General features: G+C 43.2%; 1 protein-coding gene across 1 annotated transcript in view; it reads left to right on the forward strand.

Annotated features, from left to right (window-relative positions):
• sec63 (SEC63 homolog, protein translocation regulator) overlaps positions 1 to 20,764 on the forward strand; it is a 46,882-nt gene that overhangs the window by 6,979 nt on the left and 19,139 nt on the right. The window contains exons 2-13 of the mRNA XM_080743917.1: positions 3,707 to 3,806; positions 6,252 to 6,366; positions 6,848 to 6,960; positions 7,525 to 7,586; positions 8,436 to 8,494; positions 8,683 to 8,733; positions 10,415 to 10,523; positions 12,126 to 12,220; positions 14,233 to 14,365; positions 15,241 to 15,333; positions 18,495 to 18,640; positions 19,411 to 19,558. Of these exons, the coding sequence (XP_080600043.1) occupies positions 3,707 to 3,806; positions 6,252 to 6,366; positions 6,848 to 6,960; positions 7,525 to 7,586; positions 8,436 to 8,494; positions 8,683 to 8,733; positions 10,415 to 10,523; positions 12,126 to 12,220; positions 14,233 to 14,365; positions 15,241 to 15,333; positions 18,495 to 18,640; positions 19,411 to 19,558 (1,224 nt within the window). The remainder of the gene's footprint in view (positions 1 to 3,706; positions 3,807 to 6,251; positions 6,367 to 6,847; positions 6,961 to 7,524; positions 7,587 to 8,435; positions 8,495 to 8,682; positions 8,734 to 10,414; positions 10,524 to 12,125; positions 12,221 to 14,232; positions 14,366 to 15,240; positions 15,334 to 18,494; positions 18,641 to 19,410; positions 19,559 to 20,764) is intronic.

Raw genomic sequence — 20,764 nt, forward strand, 5'->3', positions numbered from 1 at the left:
CCAAACCGAAATTAGTTAGGCTACTTATAAGAGTAAGAAACGACCCTAAGGGTCCATGTGGTTCCGTTCCATTTGTACACTCAAGAGAAACAAGGCAGATCTATATGGTTCCATTTGTACACTCACAGTTACTCTGGTATTTTGTTTACAGTTTACAGTTTAGGCATTTAGCAGACACTTTTAATCCAAAGTGACTTATAATAATCAGGTAATACATCACTATAATAAGAAAGATAATACTGTATGTCAGTACATCAACAACAATATAACATGCAGAAAAAAACAATAACATAGGTAGACCAAGCACCTAATCAGTAAAACAAACTTCTAAAAACCTAAAAAAATGCTATTAGGGTTTGTTCATGTCCCTAGACCAGGGGTCTTCAACGTTTTCAGGCCAAGGACCCCTTAGCTGAGAGAGATGAAGCAGGGACCCCTTAGCTGAGAGAGAGATGAAGCAGGGACCCCTTAGCTGAGAGAGAGAGATGAAGCAGGGACCCCTTAGCTGAGAGAGAGAGATGAAGCAGGGACCCCTTGGCTGAGAGAGAGATGAAGCAGGGACCCCTTAGCTGAGAGAGAGAGATGAAGCAGGGACCCCTTGGCTGAGAGAGAGATGAAGAAGGGAACCCTTAGTTGAGAGAGAGAGATGAAGCAGGGAACCCCTCTACATATTGTATAAATGTGTGATGCAGATTTTCATTGATTTAATATAGATTCATAGACTTATTTGACAGCACTGTCATCAGTCTATGTTGGATTCATGTTAATGTGTATTTTCAGGCATTTAACCATTTAAATTGTCAATATTTTGTCAACTTGACCTTTCACTCTGTACTTGGTCTGCTCTTTTGTAGCTCCACACCAAACCTATTTGCCGAAAATAGCCGATCTACAAGCTCTCAACGCCTTGCAGCACGAGGCTTTGAGATTTTGTAGATCTGCTATTTTTGGCTGAAGTTCTCCTCGGAATAGGGATGCGAGGGTTCAAGTTGTTACAAGCTCACAACGCGTCTCTTTGTGAGCTGGTAGATCTGCTATTTTCACCGGTTTGGGTCCCGGGTGAATATCTAATCTCTCTTTTGGGTCTCTGGCTAAAAGGTTTGGGAACCACGCGTCTACACGCTAGCGGGAAGTAACGGTTTGTTTCAACGCTGACTAGGGATGGAGCTCGTTAACTTTTATTGATAATGAGCACCTTATCCATCCTGCTTATTGAGCCGGGCTTTTATCCAGCCCACTATTTATCATTTTCTAATATTTTGTAGAAAGATGTGAGACGACAAATTCTGAACAGAACTGGTCTATTTTCTTATTGTCCAGTTGTTGTGACTGAGTCGAAGTTTGCGGCTGACCACCATCTATGAAGATGACAATTGACTAAAGTGACAAATTATCATTATCATTAAATATCAATAAAACAATCATTCATTAGTGTGCAACAAGTGTTAAATGGCTTTATATTATGACTAGTAATGATGTCTTGATTGCCTCTTGTCTTGATTGTTTAAACATGACGTCATGGGACGCTATGCTCGATAACAAGCTTGATAAGCCCAAAGCTTATTGATACCGGGTAATCAATACATTTCTTATGGAGTTTGTAGCGTAGCCTTGTTTGAGCTCCATCCCTAATATAATGCTGACTCACTCAGCGGTTGACAGACACGTGTTGACCTATGAAAACAGTGAGAGTCAATATTAACCTCTTGAACTCCGGCACATGCCTGTTCTGGGGGCAGCATTCTGCAAAAATAGCCGATCTAAGAGATCTTGTACATCGTCTATGTTTGCCTTAAGCCAGCGGTTCTCAAACTATGGGTTGTGACCCAAAGTGGGGTCGCGGGAAGGCGCCATTGGCGTCGCGTATTGGCATAAAAAAAAAGTTGAGAAAGAATGAAGGGAAAAAAAGTGGTCGTCGCCAAAATGACAAATTAAACATTGGTCATTGGTCAAATAGGCAGGAATTGTGAAAATAAACGATCTACGACAACACCTCGCAACGCGTGTAGATCTGCTATTTTCACAATAGAACTTTGTTATACAAAATGTAACTCTTAGTGCTCGTTGGGGGGGGGGGAGGGGGTGATAAAGCTGCCCCATATATACTAGGAACTACTAGAGGAGGTACATCTGCTTGGGAGAGTGTTTTTTGCAGGTCTTTAAGTCCGAGTGTATCAAAAAAGCAACTGGGTTGAGGCAGCGGGAACTTGTGATTGGCTGCGTGGAGGTGACTAAAGTCTGGGGGACAGAGATACACCTAAACCTCAGTAAAACTAACGCATCAAGGATGATGATACACGAAAGAAGAAGAAGAAGAAATGCTAAACTGGTCGGACCAACGGTGCTTAACCCAGTTGCTTTTTGAAGCAATGAAAGCCGCGTCCAAGGAGTGGCTTTGTGTGTCCCGTGCGTTCAGAATCGAGGATTGGTCAAGCTTCACATGACAATTTGGCCCTACAGATGAAATCATTCATTCATTCAGAATTCATAAAAGTATAGAACCAAAGCACATAGAAAGTATAGATCTAGAACACAGAATGTATAGATCTAGAACACAGATTTCATAGCTCTAGAACACATAGAGTAAGAATTCACCGCTTTACTTCGAACCAAGGTTTGATTTTTTATACACTCTTTTATACACTCGGACTGAAAGACCTGCAAAAACACTCTCCCAGGAGTGCTTGGTCTACCGGCATGGTGCTTACTGAGTTTGTTTTTTTCTCACACACACACACACACACACACACACACACACACACACACACACACACACACACACACACACACGCACACGCACACACACACAGGGCCACGTAGTAAAAAGATAGCTAAGCAAACTGAGGGAGAGAACAGGTGTAGTGTTGTATGTTGTTTGACATTGACCTGCGTGGCCGTGGCTGCTTGCTCTGTAAACGTCTGTTAAGTAAGGCTACACAAAACATTACTATGAAGCATATTAGCATCAACTGGCTGTGACAAAGCCAATTTATAATTTTTCTCATCCAAAAACAGACCATCACGCATGTAAGGTGTTTGTGTAGACCAGTGGTTTTCAACCAGTGGTCCTTGAGGGGGTTCCAGGTGGTCCCCAGATAAATGATGGAGAGATGGTGACCAAATGGACCCTTATAGATCTTTAACTCTTGATAGCGTAAAATGAAGCCAAACTTTACACACTGACTGGACCATATGGAAAAATACAATTCACGATATTTTCCCAAGCTGTATCACGATACACAATTCTATCAGGATTCTTTTTCACATTGGTTTTTATGGTTATTTTTCAAGTTACTTGACAAAAACTAGAGACTCTGGGTTCCTTTTGGGAGGTCTAAATCGACCCTTACAAGTATGTAACTCTGACAGTATACAAATGAAACCAAATCCATTTGGTTAACATTTTAAAGTTTGAGAACTACTGATTTAGACCAAAATACAGGTTTAAATTGAATTCTGCAATGAATCTCTGTATTAACGATTAAACAGGATTTCTTACAAGGCTCCCTCAATTGTATCACGATATATACGATACCTCTGAAAAGGAATATCGTGGAGACATTGTATCGTCTCAACAATAATTATCACCATATCGCCCACCCCTACTCAAAAGCTGAATAAATAAGGGACCTTGATATGAACAGTGATATGTGTATGTGCAGACAGTGTGTGTTTATGTGCGGTATCCTGTTCTCTTGTGTTCCAGAACAAGTGCGGTTGAAGAGCTTACGGAGGGTCCATGGGAGGTGTCTGTGGTATCGGCTCAGGCTGATGAAGTCACAACAGAGCATCGTTCCCACACTAAAGTGAGTTCAACCCATTTGGACCGGGGAACACATTATTACGCATTATCACTTCAACCCAGGGGTCTTCAACGTTTTCAGGCCAGGGACCCCTTAGTTGAGAGAGAGATGAAGCAGGGACCCCCACAACCTTTTCTTTGTTTGACAGCACAATCATCAGTATATTTTGGATTCATGTAAATTTTAGATATTTAACCACTTGAACCGTCGATACTTAATAAACTTGACATTTCTTAGTCTGTTCTTTTCCCCCTCAACACCAAACCTCTTTGACGAAAATAGCCGATCTACAAGCTATCAACGCCTCGCGCTGCAAGGCGTTGTGAGCTTGTAGATCTGCTATTTTTGGCTAAAGTTCTCAGAATATGGACACTAGGGTTTAAGTGGTTAATATAAAAAAGGAGAAAGAACCACAAAGATTTGGAGGACCCCCTGTAGTAACTCTGAGGAACCCCTAGGGGTCCCGGACCCCCTGTTATAACCATTATTTTATGCGTTAACACGTCGCGTGCCAGTTTCCCTTTGAGACGTCGGCAAACGTCTTACCTGGTTACTGTGGTTACCAGGTTGGCGGGTGAGCGAAAACACTACATATCCCATGCTGCCTAGCGGCCGAGTGCAATTCCTCATTGGGGCCTTTTCCACCGGGCAAAGAACCGGTTCAGGTTCTTTCTCCCGCCTATGGGATGAACCAGAAGTGAGCTTCGTTCACAAGAACGAACCAAGGTTCCAAGAAAGTTGAACCGGCACTGGTTCTGGAACCAAGGTTCTTTTGGTGGAAAAGGCCTCACAGAGATCCATTGATCTGGGCTCCATTCACTGCCCTTTTTCCCCTACTCCATGCATTGCCATGTTCTGTGAGCCGTGGCTCTTTCATAACAACTGACAGTGGTTCTCAACCTTTTTCAGGCCACGACCCCCAAATTAATCATATTTAAACTGGGGACCCTCCCACCCTGACGAGCACTAAGAGTTGAGGAATTACATTTAGTACGACACGGTTCTATTGACAGTTTGGCCATTGTTTAATTTGTCATTTTAGAGGTATTAAAAAGTCATTAAATTGTCACTTTAGAAATGTGCAGATACCCTCTATACACTTAAACGTTATGTTGGTTAGTTTACTGTTGAGTGAGAAAACACTCTTACACGTTAAGCTAATCTTCTGGGGACCCCCCAAAATAATTTGGGGATACCCCCCTTGGGGCCCTGACCCACAGGTTGAGAACCACTGCTCTAGACCCAGTGGTCCTCCATCATCTTCATGTCAACGACCCCCAAAATGTACATATTTGGCTGAAAACCCCGTCTGAAAATGGTTGACAAGATATTGTTGTTAAAAGGTTTATTTATTTTATTTTGGGGACCCTGCCCTCTCCACACTGGGCTCAGTGAGCTGTGTTGTCATGGCAACAGATGCTGCAGAGCAGGCTTTCTGCCGTAGTCATGGAGACACATGAGGCTGAACCGCATGCACTGACATCCCATAATAATAATAAACACATGCACTGACGTCCCATAATAATACTAATAATGTTGTGGTCACAAGGCTAAAGTACTACAGCTAGTTGTAATAACATCAATCCTTGACTTGCTTCCCCTCCTGTCATTAGTCGTGTTTCCATAAACTTATTCGAAAATAGGAAGCGAATTGTCAGAAATGCGCATTAAGACAAAGCAAATTTAGCCTGTTTCCATTTGCGGGTGTTAGCGACGGTCACATGAGCCGGTCGCTAAACACAGCGAAGCGCTCCCTACCTCCTTGCCCACCACAGGTTCTGTTAGAGGTTGTCTTTGCACAACAGTCTATAATGTCAACATTTAACAACCAGTTTAACAACCAGTTTGTTTTGTGGGCTAGCGCTATTCAATGGACGTTAAGCGGCAGGTGAAAGTGTTAACTTGGAGGACGATGGACCAGAACGTCATAATTTATTCGCATTTATTGGCTGACCGGTTTCCATTCTCAAATGCGCATTTCGTTTTTCCGATGAAGCTTCACAATCCACCTCCTCCAAGCACTTAAAAGCTTTTGCGGATAATGAAAGTTTATTCGAATTTGGAAGTGTTTCCATTCAAAGATTTTTTCGCAACGCCACTATTGTATTTCACCCATAAAGGGCTGAAATACAGCCCTCTGTTAGATGCTTGGGGAATAATCCGTGGAAACCATGCAAGGCACCAACCAGCTCATCAGGAGCAACTAGGGGTTCAGAGTCTTGCTCAAGGACTCTTCCACACTAACTCTGGGGGAGCCCGGGGGATCGAACTGGGAACCCTTCAGGCACCCTCTGTGTTCTCAGACGGCATCTCTACCCCTGAGCCACTGCCGCCCCATTTGTAGAGTCTGCCTCAGGTCTCAATGGGTTTGTTAATATCTTTTCGTTTGTCTTTGTGTGTGTGTGTGTGTGTGTGTGTGTGCGTGTGCGTGCGCGCGTGCGTGTGTAGGAAAGCAGCGCTGCTGTTTGGCTGGGTAGTGTTTCTACTGCTAGCCTACAAGGTGTCCAAACTAGACAGAGAATACCAGGAATATAATCCTTATGAAGTACTGAGTCTGGACCAGGTGAGAACACACACACACACACACACACACACACACACACACACACACACACACACACACACACACACACACACACACACACACACACACACACACACACACACACACACACACACACACAAGCAGTGCAGCGTTTAAAGGACAACGTTTTTATTTACAACAAGGGTTCATATTTTAGATTGTAATTAGAGAAAAGAAAAGGTGAGAGTTAAAATGTTTACATTTACTGCTTTCTATAGTTTTAGCCATTTCAGTGGGTGGGGGCATGCGTACAAGTGGCTAAATATGTATTTTCAGAATTCAGACGGCAATGTATTACTATTTACAGTAACACTACAAGCTCCCTTAAGTCACATCTGCCCATGAAAGATGCATATCATCTTGGGAATGGGCTTATCGAGTCTAAAAACACATACTTAGCCACTCAATAATGGCTAAATAATAATACTAATAATACTAATGTATTGTTAATATGTTTCAGGGAGCGTCTCTGTCAGAGATAAAGAAGCAGTATCGTGTCTTATCACTGAAGTTCCATCCTGATAAAGGCGGGGATGAGGCCACCTTCATGAGGATCGCCAAGGCCTACGCAGCGTGAGTGTGCCCCCGTGTGGTCGTTCTATGACACGACACCACACCTCAACAACCTGCTCTAGTCCAAACTTTTAAACTTTTTAACCCATGAGAGAGATTAGACGTTTGCCCAGGACCCAAGCTAGTTGAAAGCAGCAGATCTACAAGTTCACAACGCGGCGCAAAGTGTCGCGTTGTGAGCTTGTAGGTCTGCTGTTTTCACTAGTTTGGCTACTTTCACTACTTCTTAAACATTTTTTTTTCTAATGTATGGATTTTTATTTGATTTCATGATTACTGAAAATCATTTAATTTAGTTTTTAAGTCATGATTTATTTTGCTTTTTTTTGGGGGGGGGGGGGGGGGAATGTTTTATTGAAAATGTTTTGAAATGATAATAATGTCAAACAAAATGTAGGAAACAAAAACCACAAGGGACCCATAAAAATGTGTCAGCGACCCACACATGGGTCCCGAGCCAGTGTTTGGGAACCAGTGGTCTAATCAGTGCCTAAGCACCAATCACACGGCTCCTCTCTCACTTGTGTCCACAGGTTGACCAATGAGCTGTGTTTGTGTCCACAGGTTGACCAATGAGCAGTCGCGACAGAACTGGGAACAGTACGGCAACCCGGATGGGCCAGGAGGTCAGTTCACAACCTCAACTCATCATGGGGGGGGAAACATTTTAAATAAAAAAGTGTTCACAGAAGTTGTCATACAAAACACACCCTGAAGGCCTGTCCATACTGTCTTTTCCGACCACTCTGACTTTCCGACATGCTGCTTACCGAACTCTAATTCAGGGGTAATGCTTTTCAGAAGTTGCGAGTGACGTCATTTTGTCGCTGAACCGGACCTTTTCCGACAAAAGGAATTGTGTGGAATAGTTGTGAAAACACACCTTCCATGTGCTTGATGACCAATAGAACCTTTAAAGGGATATTTCACTTTCAAAAAAACTTTTGGACATTTTATCGTCTAATCAGGCTTTTATAAACACCCTGAACAGTTTTTAATTTGCTTGATTCAATATTTAGATATTTGATGTAAATGTTGTCAGGCCCTCCAGGCCCAGGGCCTCTCCCCACACACACGCATTGTAACTTCATACTTCCTTTTAACCATGATAGATTCATTAAAAAACACCCATTACTTTTTATGGTGACTCATATTACCCTCCTAATACGTGAGCAGGCCGTGTTTTTCCGATAACTTTTTTCATTTATTTTTAATAATATTTTTTGGTATTTCATTTTTTTCCATTTTCCCAAATAATTATTACAAATAAATGAGAAAAGTTATCGAGAAAACACAGCCTGCTCACATATTAGGAGGGTAGCATGAGTCACCAGAAAAATAATGGGTGTTTTTAATGAATCTATCATGGTTAAGATGGAGTTTGAAGTTACAATGGGTGTGTGTGGGGAGAAAAGCCCATAAGGTGTTTCCCTGTTGAAAGTGGAATATCCCTTTAAGTGTCTCTCTCTCTGCAGCCACCAGTTTTGGCATCGCCCTCCCTGCGTGGATTGTTGACCAGAAGAACTCTATGCTGGTATGTTTATATTTCATTATTTGTTGTCAAGCTTTGTGGGATGTTTAACACATAGGATGCCGTTACTTAATTATTTGGCTGTAGAGCCGCCACCATTCACTTACGCTTTATTTTGAAGAGCCCCAGGAAGCCGTGTGCAAAAGTGATCATAAGACTGTATCGTTTAATAGTGATGGTTGTGTTTTCAGGTGCTGCTGGTGTACGGTCTAGCCTTCATGGTCATCCTTCCTGTGGTTGTGGTGAGTCATCGGTCTTATCCTTGTTTTCTGTTCCTTCCTGTGGTTGTGAGTTAGTCTGCAGTCAGAATGCATTGAGAGAATACAGAGGTTAAAGTTCTCAGTCCTGGGGACAGATTTCAGTCTTGAGGATTCCATGGGAGTTATTTCTGAGATCAGTGCAGATCCTCAATCTGTAGCGATAACCGTGGCGTGAATGACAAAGTCGTCAAAACGCTAATAAAAAGCAGTTATAATTTCAAGATATGAGTGTTTGAATTGGCCAGACTAGCAATAGAATACAACAGAACTTCAGAAGATACTTCTATAAAATGAAGCATGGATTGGCACACACACATTCAGTGAAGGCAGTTCAGAACTTCAGGGAAACACCCCAAATATTGGTGTGCGCTGCACGCGCCATGTTTCGAAAATCACATATTGGGACATGGTCAGAAAATAATTAGGATTATGATTTGTTTTGGGCTTTAACCTCTGAGATGCAGCATCTAATTTTAGTGGGGGTCCTAGACACATAAACATTACATACAGTACAAAAAACACGTACAGTGCAGTTAGCTTGGTAAATGGTGCATTTATATTGCACCTTTATCCAAGGCTCTTTACATAGATTGTGCATTATATTCCCCGATTCACTCACACATGCACACACCGATGGCAGAGGAAACCATGCAAGGCACCAACCTGCTCACCAGGAGCAACTAGGGGTTCAGAGTAGGGCAGGAATTTCATGAAGGCCATGGCCGTCGTTGCCCCTCAGTTTGACCCTCAAACCAATGACATGACCTGAGGCCACAGTGACCTTAATGCCCTAGCAGCTGACTGTACCACTTTCTCCTCTGTCTCTTTCTTGTCATGTAGACACTAGCGTCTTTTGTTGAGATTCTGAATTCTTAACTCCCCTGAGACCCCATATTTAAACCAATACAGTAATTTTGATTGGTGCAGGGCTGAGCATGGATAACATTGTAAATCCCATTATTTATTTATTTCACCGAATATAGTCTACTCTACATATTAAATTCATCCTTACCCCTTAAATTCAATTAATTATTTCAATGGACTAAAATCTTGTTTTATTTGATGGCATTTGGCCTTTGTGCCCTAAAAAATGGACAACACCAAAAGTGGCCTTGCCCCTAAAATGATGAAATTCCAGGCCCGGTTCAGAGTCTTGCTCAAGGACTCTTCAACACTAACTCTGCCCCCAGAGTTGGTGTGAAACTAGAAGACTCAAGACTCTTGCTCCCACGTTTACATTGCCAAAGCAGAAGTGTACACAATACAATCAATCAATATAATACAATCAAAATAAAATATGTAGAATTGAACGTGGTGAAACAGTTTTCATGTATGGAGATTACTCGATGCAGACAGTGCAGGGATATACTGTATATACACCATGATCGGTAGTCCTTAAGGTGGTTGTGCTCCATTTGATATACTTCTCCTATCACAGCAGCTCGCCAATCTTGCTGCAGTGTTTGCACATTGTTGTACTTCACCCAGCAGGTATGGGAGATTTTTAATCATTGGTCATGTTTTCCAACACTCACACTCTCCCTCTTTCTTTCTCTCTCTCTCTCTCTCTCTCTCTCTCTCTCTCTCTCACTCTCTCTCTCTCTCTCTCTCTCTCTCTCTCTCTCTCTCTCTCTCTCTCTCTCTCTCTCTCTCTCTCTCTCAGGGGACCTGGTGGTATCGCTCCATTCGCTACAGTGGAGACCAGATCCTGATCAACACCACCCAGCTCTTCATGCACTTCATGTACAAAACCCCCAATATGAACATGAAACGTAAGTCTAAGACCCTCAATATGAGTCTAAAGACCCCCGACATGAACATGAAACGTAAGTCTAAAACAGTGTTTCTCAACCTTTTTTCTGCATGGGATCACTTATCATGTCCCAAGAATCCATGGGCATGCCAACATAATACGGGGGTGTAAATATCGTCACTGTCAGGAAGAAACCTTGTATCTCCAAGTTTCAAATTTGTACGTTTCTTCGCAAAGTAAAGCCCTGCTTCATCATACAAGGCTGTCGCACAGCAGTAGTGAAAACAGCCGATCTACAAGCACACAACGCGCTGTGTGCTTGTAGACCGGCTGGTTTCACTAGTTTAAATTCTTTTTTTAAATGATAAATACAATACTGGCTTTCAAAGCAGTTTCAAGGGGCACACTTGACCCTTCTCAGGGGACCACCAAAGGTCCCCAGGTTGAGAAACACTGGTCTAAAAGACCCCCCATATGAACATGAAACGTAAGTCTGAAAGACCCCAATATGAACATGAAACCTAAGTCTAATAGACCCTCAATGTGATTCTAAAGACCCCTAATATGAACCCGAATGGTGAGTCTTTTTCCTCTGCATCAGTCCCTGTTCCATTGAAAAAGGACTGATCTACAAGCTCAACGTGATGCCATGAGCCTGTGAGGGTGTCAAGCGTCTTTTTGCTGCTACTTTTGCCCCACACTGTCACTCGACAAAGTATATAATAGGACAGTGGTTCCCAACCTTTTCAGGCTCATGTGTTAACTGGGGACCCCCCCCCACCCCGACGAGCACTAAGAGTCGAGGCATTACATTTTGTATAACACTGTTCTATTTTGAAAACAGCCGATCTACATGCTCACAACGCCTCGCAACGTGTTGTGAACATGTAGATCTGCTGTTTTCACAATTTCTGCCTCTAATATTTGACACTTTGGACAATGTCTAGTTTGTCATTTTAGAGGTAAAAGTCCTTAAATTGGCACTTTAGAAATGTGCAGATACCCTCTATACACTTAAACTTTATGTTGGTTTGTTTACTGTTGAGTGAGAAAACAATGTTGCACATTAAGTTAATCATCTGGGGACCCCCCAAAATAATGTGGGAACCCACAAAGGGGTCCCAACCCACAGGTAGAGAACCACTGCAATAGAGCAGTGAAGTCATGACGTGACTTGCTCATCCTACGGTTCACGGAAGTAATTTCTCTATGGAGAATAACATTGGGTCATCTTAAAATCGTCTCATATAAGCATTGTGGTCCAAAAATAAACAAACGGTCTTTGCGATATTGTCGGGGAGGTGGCTCTGTGTGGTTTATGATAGTCAGTCACTCATATTTGATAAAGCCTGTTTCTAGCGAAAATGAAACTCAGTTGATTCTTCACATCCATATAAATCGAACCGCTTAGATTATTTGTTTATGTTTGGAACACAGTTCTTAAATGACGCGATATGAAAAAAGTCTATGGGAATTCAGAATGTGGGAAAAAAACGCAAACCTGGTAGGATGGGTAAATGACGTCAAACTTCACTGCTCTATAGGACTGATATTAACTTCTGATCTATCGATAGTGACATGGTAATGTTTGTGTCTAAAACGTGACCTTTCTGACCTCCAGGGTTAGCCATGGTGTTGACGGCAGCCTTCGAGTTCGACCCTCGCAGCAATAAGGAGGCGACCATCAGACCTACAGACAACATCGAAGTTCCACAGGTAACAATAATAACTAGTGCTGCACTCTGTCGAGGTGCCAACTTGGGCCTCATGCAAGCAGGCTTGTACGCAGGCAGAGCGTGCCACGAGGTGTGCGCTGCTGGCCTCATTGGCTGTTAAAGGAGTCGTTCAGACCAAAAAACATATAGGGTTAAATCTGCCTTTTATCATACCCCTTCATACCTGCTTTAGTCAAAAAATGTTCATAGCTGCCCCTGTTGCTAGATTTCGGCTGCCCCTGTTGCTAGATTTCGGCGGGCCCTCTCATAACTAACAGAGTAGATAGTCTTTATTCTAGTGCGGTTATTTATTTAGCTTCAAAGTTAGTATTTCTTTATTGGATTGTGTTTACGCAATGTCCTGAGACCAACCAAACCGCTGTTTTGACCTCACAGGCACCCTTACTTGTCAAACAGACGAGAAGCTCCTCTGCTCCTCCCCTCCCTTTCTAGGCTCTCCTCTCCCTGCTCTGGTGCAGAGCAGAAGCCGTTTGACAAGAAATAACCGCGCTACAATAAAGACTATCTACTCTGTTAGTAATGAGAGGGCCCGCGAAATCTAGCAACAGGGGCAGCCGAAATCTAGCATCAGGGGCAGCTATGAAAGAAATCGACTAAAGCAGGTATGAAGGAGGGTATGATAAAAGGCAGATTTAACCCTATATGTGTTTTGGTCTGAACGACCTCCTTTAATGAAGACATTACCAAGAACGCTCTTATATACCAAACTCTGCTGACATCACCAGTGGCATCACCATGAATGCTGGTTCGTCATTGGCTCTAGGGAGACACATACATACGTGCATACATTCCCAGAATCCCAGCTATTTCAGGGCTACGGTCTTCAAAAAAGGGGGACATCTACATACATGCCCAGCCGATTACAGTACTTGCGCGCTCTGCTTGTGCAGTAGTAATAATACAGGTCTAATACCATCAGACCTACAGACATCCAAGTGCCACAGGTAACCAGAAGAATAATACATTGTACAAAGTGCTTTTAAAAAAAACCTGTAAAAAGACCTGGGTTCATGGGTATGTTTTCAGATGTGATTTAAAAGATGTCTCTTGACTTGGCTTGCGTCTAAATGGTGGAGGGTTGGCAATGCTCGATATCGACGCTTGGACAGTAGTAGATTAAACTATTAGTTGCCTGTCGTAAAAGAGATTATTTTCCACAATAATCGGCCTCTAATGGCCACATTATGTTTATTCGTTCTAAACAAGCAATCAAACTAATGCTTCTACGATTAAACATAATTATTCCATCTCATCTATATGATTTTTTTGTTCTTTCTTTTTTTACACAAGCAAGTAACTTTAGTGTCTGGACAAGCAATGGTGGCGCTGCGAGGCGTTGTGAGCTTGTAGATTGGCTATTTTTGGCAAAGAGCTTTGGTGTAGAAGGGGAAAAAGAGCAGACTAAGTACAGAGCGAACGGTCAACTTTATTAAGTATTCGGTTTTTTAAATATCTGAAAACACAAATTGACATGAATCCAAAATACACTGATGATTGTGCTGTCAAACAATGAAACTATAATATGGAAACTATGACACGGTTGTGGGGGTCCCTGCTTCATCTCTCTCAACTAATGGGTCCTTGGCCTGAAGACGTTGAAGCCCCCTGATTTAGGCATTTAGCAGATGCTCTTAATCCAGAGCGACTTCTGCCGTGGCCTGAAGACTCATCTCTTCAGACTCCACCTAAACCCATAGCACTGTAGCACTTGCCTTCCCTCAATGACCATACATGAAAGCTAGATAACAATTTGAATATTTTAGATTTATATAACGTTTTCTTTTTTTTTCTTTAAGATTAGGTGCTTGGTCTACCTATGTTATATCTATCTAGTGTCAGCTAAATGCCTAAATTGTAAATTGACTAAGCAAGGTCATCTATACATCAACATTATCCTCTCCTCCTGCAGTTGATCCGGTAGCTGGGAACCATCAACGTGAAGACGTTTATTATTATTATATTATTATTAATCTCCTCTCCTCTCCTCTCCAGTTGATTCGTGAGCTGGGGAACATCAACGTGAAGAAGAAGGAGCCTCCGTTCTGCTATCCTTACAGCCTGAAGGCCAGGGTTCTGGTTCTGGCTCACCTGGCGCGCATGGACGTGTCCGACGACATCGAAGAAGGTACGCTTTCTGGGTGTGTTTGATATGGGTGGAACAGTGAAGGTAGTGGTTCTGGGCAGGGCAGGAATTTCATGGAGGCCATGACCGTTGTTGCCTCTCAGTTTGGCCTTGTGCCCCTCAAACCAATGGCATGACCTGAGGCAGTATAAGGGGGACTGCAGCCAAAAAAGTTTGAGCGATGGGGGATACAATGGCCGCCTTTGGCTTTTCCGTTTCCATTGGGAAGCCCTCGGCTGGGCTCCGCACTCAGCCGTGCTGTCCCATTTCACTGGCAAAATGTGTGTCCTACGTGCACTAGTCTCGCGTGGCCAGACTGTTGCCTAACGCGATTTGCAAATGCTCCCGGCATACAGTCTGGGGCATGGAAATAGAAACGATGAGTGCGAGATAAAGCGGATGTGACGCAACCGCTCCCTTGGTGCAGTAGCAATAACATGTCCTACTGGAAGCGTTATGTCTCCTTTCTTAATTTTTCGGGGCGTTATTTTGTCTTTCTCTGGTGTTGTTGGTGTTACTCCCATGATGTTTTCAAATGTTTTCTTAAACTATACACACATAACAAGAATATGCCACTCGAATGACTATCTGTGCGAGTGTGCTTCTGTTATGTTACCAATGGGACTACAGTTCAGTGCAGCAGTGGCTACTTCCGATACTCGCCGTTCAGGAGCTGCCGTTCCAGACTCTATATAGCATTCGGAGATTGTGGAATAGTTGTCTGGCTACGCGAGACTATACGTGCACTCCACAGGGCAACACCCTACCCTATCCTATCCTAGCTAGGCTCACACTTTGAGGGTGCACACTCTGAATTGGGAAGGGGCTCAAGTGATTTATTTACTGTGTGATTGTCTTCCTCCTCCTCCTCCTCTCAGACCAAAGGTTTGCGGTGAGGAAGAGTCCAGCGCTGCTACAGGAGATGGTCAACGTGGGCTGTCAACTCACCATGATGGCAAATAGCAGAGGAGGTATGCACACATGCATGCACGCGCGCGCGCGCACACACACACACACACACACACACACACACACACACACACACACACACACACACACACACACACACACACACACACACACACACACACGTGATCATGAGATTATCTTTCTGTAATTATAAAAAAGTATAGAGGGTATGCACGTGACATCGTCATCATACAGAAGTTATGCAGGAACACCTACTGAGTAGCAAAAGAAAACTACTTTCTGGCCTTGACAGCCCATACATCCAAACAGAAAAGTCAGTCCTGTCTGATGTTAAACTTCCTTTACCACTCACTCTGCCATGCGCATACCCTCTATTGGAAGTTGCGGGTTGCTGTTTTTTTTTCCCTTTAATGGGCTTGTTTCTAAAGTGTAGTTGCTTTATTTGGGCTTTGCTTCCTAATGTTTAAATCAGTGTTTTTTTTTTTCAAGGACCCCCATATTCATATGCATTTACCTACGGACCCCCATCTTTGATCTCACAATATTTAGTGCCAGGGGTCGCCATACAAGTGTTGTGTGTTGTTAAAATGTTTAAAACCTATTTCAAATATTTTACATTCCTGCAAATGGCAGATCTACAACTACACTTGTAGATAGGCGATTTTCAAATAGCCACTGTGCACCCACGGCTTTCCAACGCCCCATAGTGCATTGCGCAGACGCTGTACCGAGCTTCCGGCGCCGCAGCCGAGTGTGATTTACAAGCTCACAACGGGTTGCATCTGCGATGCGACGTGAGCTTGTATGTCTGCTGTTAAACCGGAAGTGTGGTCCAAACAGGTCCAAATAATCTCCAGTAAACTTCCGCGAAAACAGGTGGATAGGTTTAAAGTGCTCTAATCCAGAGGTTTTCAAACATTTTTAACCAACATCATATTACACAACATAAACATTCACTTCTACCACTTTTTCGAGTCACGTGTTCAAATACTGGATTGTGATTGGCTTAAAACAGTAGTAAATGAGGCCACAATAGCCGGAATGTGTGAAATGCCCGGATGTACATGCAAATGAGGCACATTTCCGAGATCAATACGCGATGAACGCATCCGGGGACTTCAGGAGGGAGTCGGAACCTATGGTCGGAACACCTTTCCCCCCCCACCAACAAATGACGGTCGCAGCTGTCCTATGTTTACTAACGTGCGTACTATCGTCGCCGATTTATTTGGATCCAATGCAATCCGCCAACTTTAAAGCCCCTTTTCTCTGAACCTATGCCTTTCTGGAAGCGAACAGCCTCTATTTACGGCCGGAACGGTGCTTTTAACTGACGTTAGCTTAGCTGTAAGCTAGGCGACCGAGTATTTCCCGGTGAATCTGTGCGCAAAGGTGGGGGCTTGGGAGTGTGGGGGTCTGGGGGACACGCACCACCACTGACTATTGCTGATGATGGAGAGGTTCTATAGCTTAGCCTTTATGTATTGAAAATGAGAGGCACTCTTGCCGATTTAGTAAGAGACTCGTCTCCAATTGCAAGATATTTAAAAGTTATTTGGGGCCATGATGATGATGATATCCTTTTCTTCCCACAACTAGACTAAGGATTTTATATTGTCTGTGTTATTGTTTACAACCACTGAACCACAATTATTCACGTGTGGCAAGATTCACTCGTTTTTAGTAGGCTATATAGTGTAGGCTTAGAAGAAGCCTTTTCAGAAGTTAATTTAATGATTTCCATTTAATGATTTCATTTATCCTCATCTAATGCACCGTATGCACGCTGTTTAAAGGCCGTGTAGGCTTTTCATTCAGAAGTTAATTGAATGTTTTCCATTTGCGCTAATGCACGCAACTGTTTTCGCCAGGTTTTAAGGTCTTATTTTAGTTGTTTCTCATAAGCTCGCAACCCTCCTTGCCCATCGGCCCCCACCTTTGCGCACAGATTCACCGGGAAATACTCGGTCGCGTAAGCTAGACATCTGTCTCAGCATGGAGTTGGCGCCATCTGGTGGTGAGTAGAAGATGTTGTTTGTGGCACTATTTGTTGTTATGGCGGAAGTTTTATAGGCAATAATGATTGTAACTTAAGATCCTTGCAAGTTACAACTATGTGTTTTCTTTCATGTATACGGGAAAAAGTGGTAGAAAAGCTATTTACCACTCGGGGTCGGACATTATGCTCTCATAATGTCCTGAGTGCGGGTGTTATCGGACTCGGCTGGCGCCTCGTCCGATCACACCCGCACTGCGGACATTATGAGAGCATAATGTCCTCTCACTCGGGGTAAATTGCTTACATCTTTCCACCTGAGATACGGTAGGCTTTGTCACAGAAATATCCGTTTCCATCAGAACTGACTGAAAATAACTTTATACTTGATGTTTAACCACTTGAACCCCAGCATCCCTATTCTGGGGGGAAGGTTCACCAAAAACGGAAGATCTGCAAGATCTACAAGCTCACAACGCGTCACAAGGTTGTAGATCTTGTAGATATTCTATTTTAGGTGAAGAGAGTTGGCAGTAGATGGAAAAAGAACTCATCAAGTACAGTGCAAATCAGGTCTGTTTTACTAAGCATAGTGATTGTGTGTGTGTGTGTGTGTGTGTGTGTGTGTGTGTGTGTGTGTGTGTGTGTGTGTGTGTGTGTGTGTGTGTGTGTGTGTGTGTGTGTGTGTGTGTGTGTGTGTGTGTGTGTGTGTGTGTGTGTGTGTGTGTGTGTGTGTGTGTGTGTGTGTGCGTGCGTGCGTGCGTGCGTGCGTGCGTGCGCGCGCGCGCGCGCGCGCGTGCGTGCGTGCGTGCGCAGATAGATAGATAGATAGATAGATAGATAGATAGATAGATAGATAGATAGATAGATAACTACCTACCTACTTTTATTATCCCAAGGGGGAAAATTTTCCCAGAGGCAGCACAGCAGTTTAATGTTTACAAAGTTACAGAGCAGTATGAAAAGAAAGAAGTACTGTTGTGTAGAGTGAAATGAGCAAGGCAGAGACAAGAAGAATTAAAAACGTTAAACGCTCATAAGTTTCATAAGTGTCACAACACAAATGTAATACTTAAAGCACAACTTATCAATGCAGTGCCAAACAGAAAGTGTCCAGTCGATGCTAGGCAGTGCTACACGAGTATCTCACCGCCATGTCAAACACAAGCTATAATTTGTGTTTGTGTTTGTGTGCGTGCGCTGCAGGGTTCCATGCTCCTCGTCTGGTGTCCATAGAGAACTGCATGAAGCTGACCCAGATGATCGTCCAGGGTCTGCAGGAGACCAAGAGTCCTCTACTGCAGCTGCCTCACTTTGAGGAGGAGCACCTGAGATACTGCATCTCCAAGAAGGTACCTGCTCTTTTTTCCTGTATAGTAAGTGAATAGGTAGGTGCAAGAAATCATTAAAAATGAACCCCATGAGAACATATTTCAGCTTGGTACCTGGCAGAATCTTCAAGGATTAAGAAAACAAAGGTTGCGGAAAAAAAAGAAAAAATCCACCCTATGCACGTGGACCCCTCTGTCCATCTAGACCAGGGGTGCCCAAAAGGTAGATCGTGATCTACCAGTAGATCACCAAGGGTGTGCAGGTAGACCACATGACATGCCTCTAAAAATATGTAATTAAAATATAAAAAGAATATGTCAATATGACATCAAGAAGGGCCTGTCAGCTCCCTTCATGGCTTCTGAAGTAGGCAAACCTCCAATGCAATACTTTGTTCATGAGTCAGTAGCATTACAAAGAACCCCAAAACCTACCACTTCTATACAGAATGGGATGAAGACATTTCCCCCAGTATTTCCCATTTATTACCCCCTTACAATAAGTGTGTTTGTCTAAAAATGTAACACCAGTGCTGCTATTCCAAAGCCCCCCTCAGGCCCTCAGCTAAAACATTTTGGGTAGATCATGTTGATCTAGTAATTTTAAAAGTAGATCTCATGTCAAAAAAGTGTGGGCACCCCTGATCTAGACTAACAGTACAAGGTGAAGACAGTCCAGGACCTGGTCAGTGTGAAGGACAGTGACAGACGCAGCATGCTGTATGTTAGATAATGGTTTATATACATGTATACAGTATGTTATAAGGTGTATATTATGTCCTGTGTTTCAGTATAAAGTGAGGACGGTCCAGGACCTGGTCAGTGTTAAGGACAGTGACAGACGCAGCATGCTGCGTTTCCTCGGAGAGGAGAAATATGAAGAGGTCATGGCTGTGCTGGGCAGCTTCCCTCACATCACCATGGATACCAAACTACAAGGTCAGTGTGTCACCATGGATACCAAACTACAAGGTCCTGGGTTCGATTCCCGCCGGGGGACGCTGGGGGCATGTTCCCTCCTCTGCGTCATCAGTGCCCACACCCTACTGTAGGTGGGGTTGGCAAAAGGGCTTTTCTGTGTGGAGTTTGCATGTTCTCCCCGTGTCCTATAGGGTAGATACCCTCACAAAAACATGCAGTAGTCTTGGTCCGTATACTGCCAACCGGGTCTCCCCAGGTGTGTCAGAGGGAGAGCAGAAATCAGGATTACAGCTTAGGAAATTGGCACTGGGTGAAAAGATGGGTTACAAAATCGTGGGATAAAAATTATAGGGGGAAAAAGAAAGTGCTGTCACTTAACTACTAATCATCATACAAATAACTGTGATTACCGTTATTATTTCCAAATAACAGCCCTATCATATCACAAATAGCCTCTGACTACCTAATACGCTAGGATAGTGCTAAAATCCATGCTGTTGAAAAGGAGCACCCGCCAGGCACATGACTAGGACCTACTCTATATTATAGGTTAAATATATTAATTATTCTGGGATCTAACACCCTTTGCGTATTAAACGCCTCGTTCAAACAAACGCCCGGGTTTGTCAAAACGCCTGGCCGTTTATTTGCAGTTTATTCAGCCTGCGGCTCGGAAATAAATTAAAGCCTGTTACAAACGGCCACATGGTTCTTTTAAACCTCCAAATCAATTTTGCGTATTCAACACCCGGGCTACTATTTGGAAATGTGCGGTGACTTTCAAGTTTAATTGAATTTGTCTATTGAACATTGGAACAGAAAAATGTTAACTTAGGCTTTGAAAAACTAACTTTTACAGGGGACATATACTGATCAATCTCAGAAAACTAGAATATTGTGTAAAAAAAAACATTGCAGATGTCATAGCATCCCAAATCATAACTGACTTCAGAAACTTCCAACTGGACTTCAAGCAACTCTGACTTAACCCTTTTAGTGCCATTCGGGATATTCGGGATCAAAAACAATTTTTTATTTGCTATTTTACTTACCCCGAGCTGCTTGGAGCAACGTGGGTGGTCCCGGCTCGCCCAGCGCTCACCAACGAGAGACGCTAGATGCTCCGACGATTTATTCCATTGAAAATGGTTTAACTTTTTCTCTGCCATTTTAAACATAGCTGTAGTAAGCAGCTGCCAAATTGTCCTTACCTTTTAACGTGGG

This window comes from Nannobrachium achirus (genome assembly GCF_963921795.1).
Source record: "Nannobrachium achirus genome assembly, chromosome: 16".
Taxonomy (NCBI): Eukaryota; Metazoa; Chordata; class Actinopteri; order Myctophiformes; family Myctophidae; genus Nannobrachium; species Nannobrachium achirus.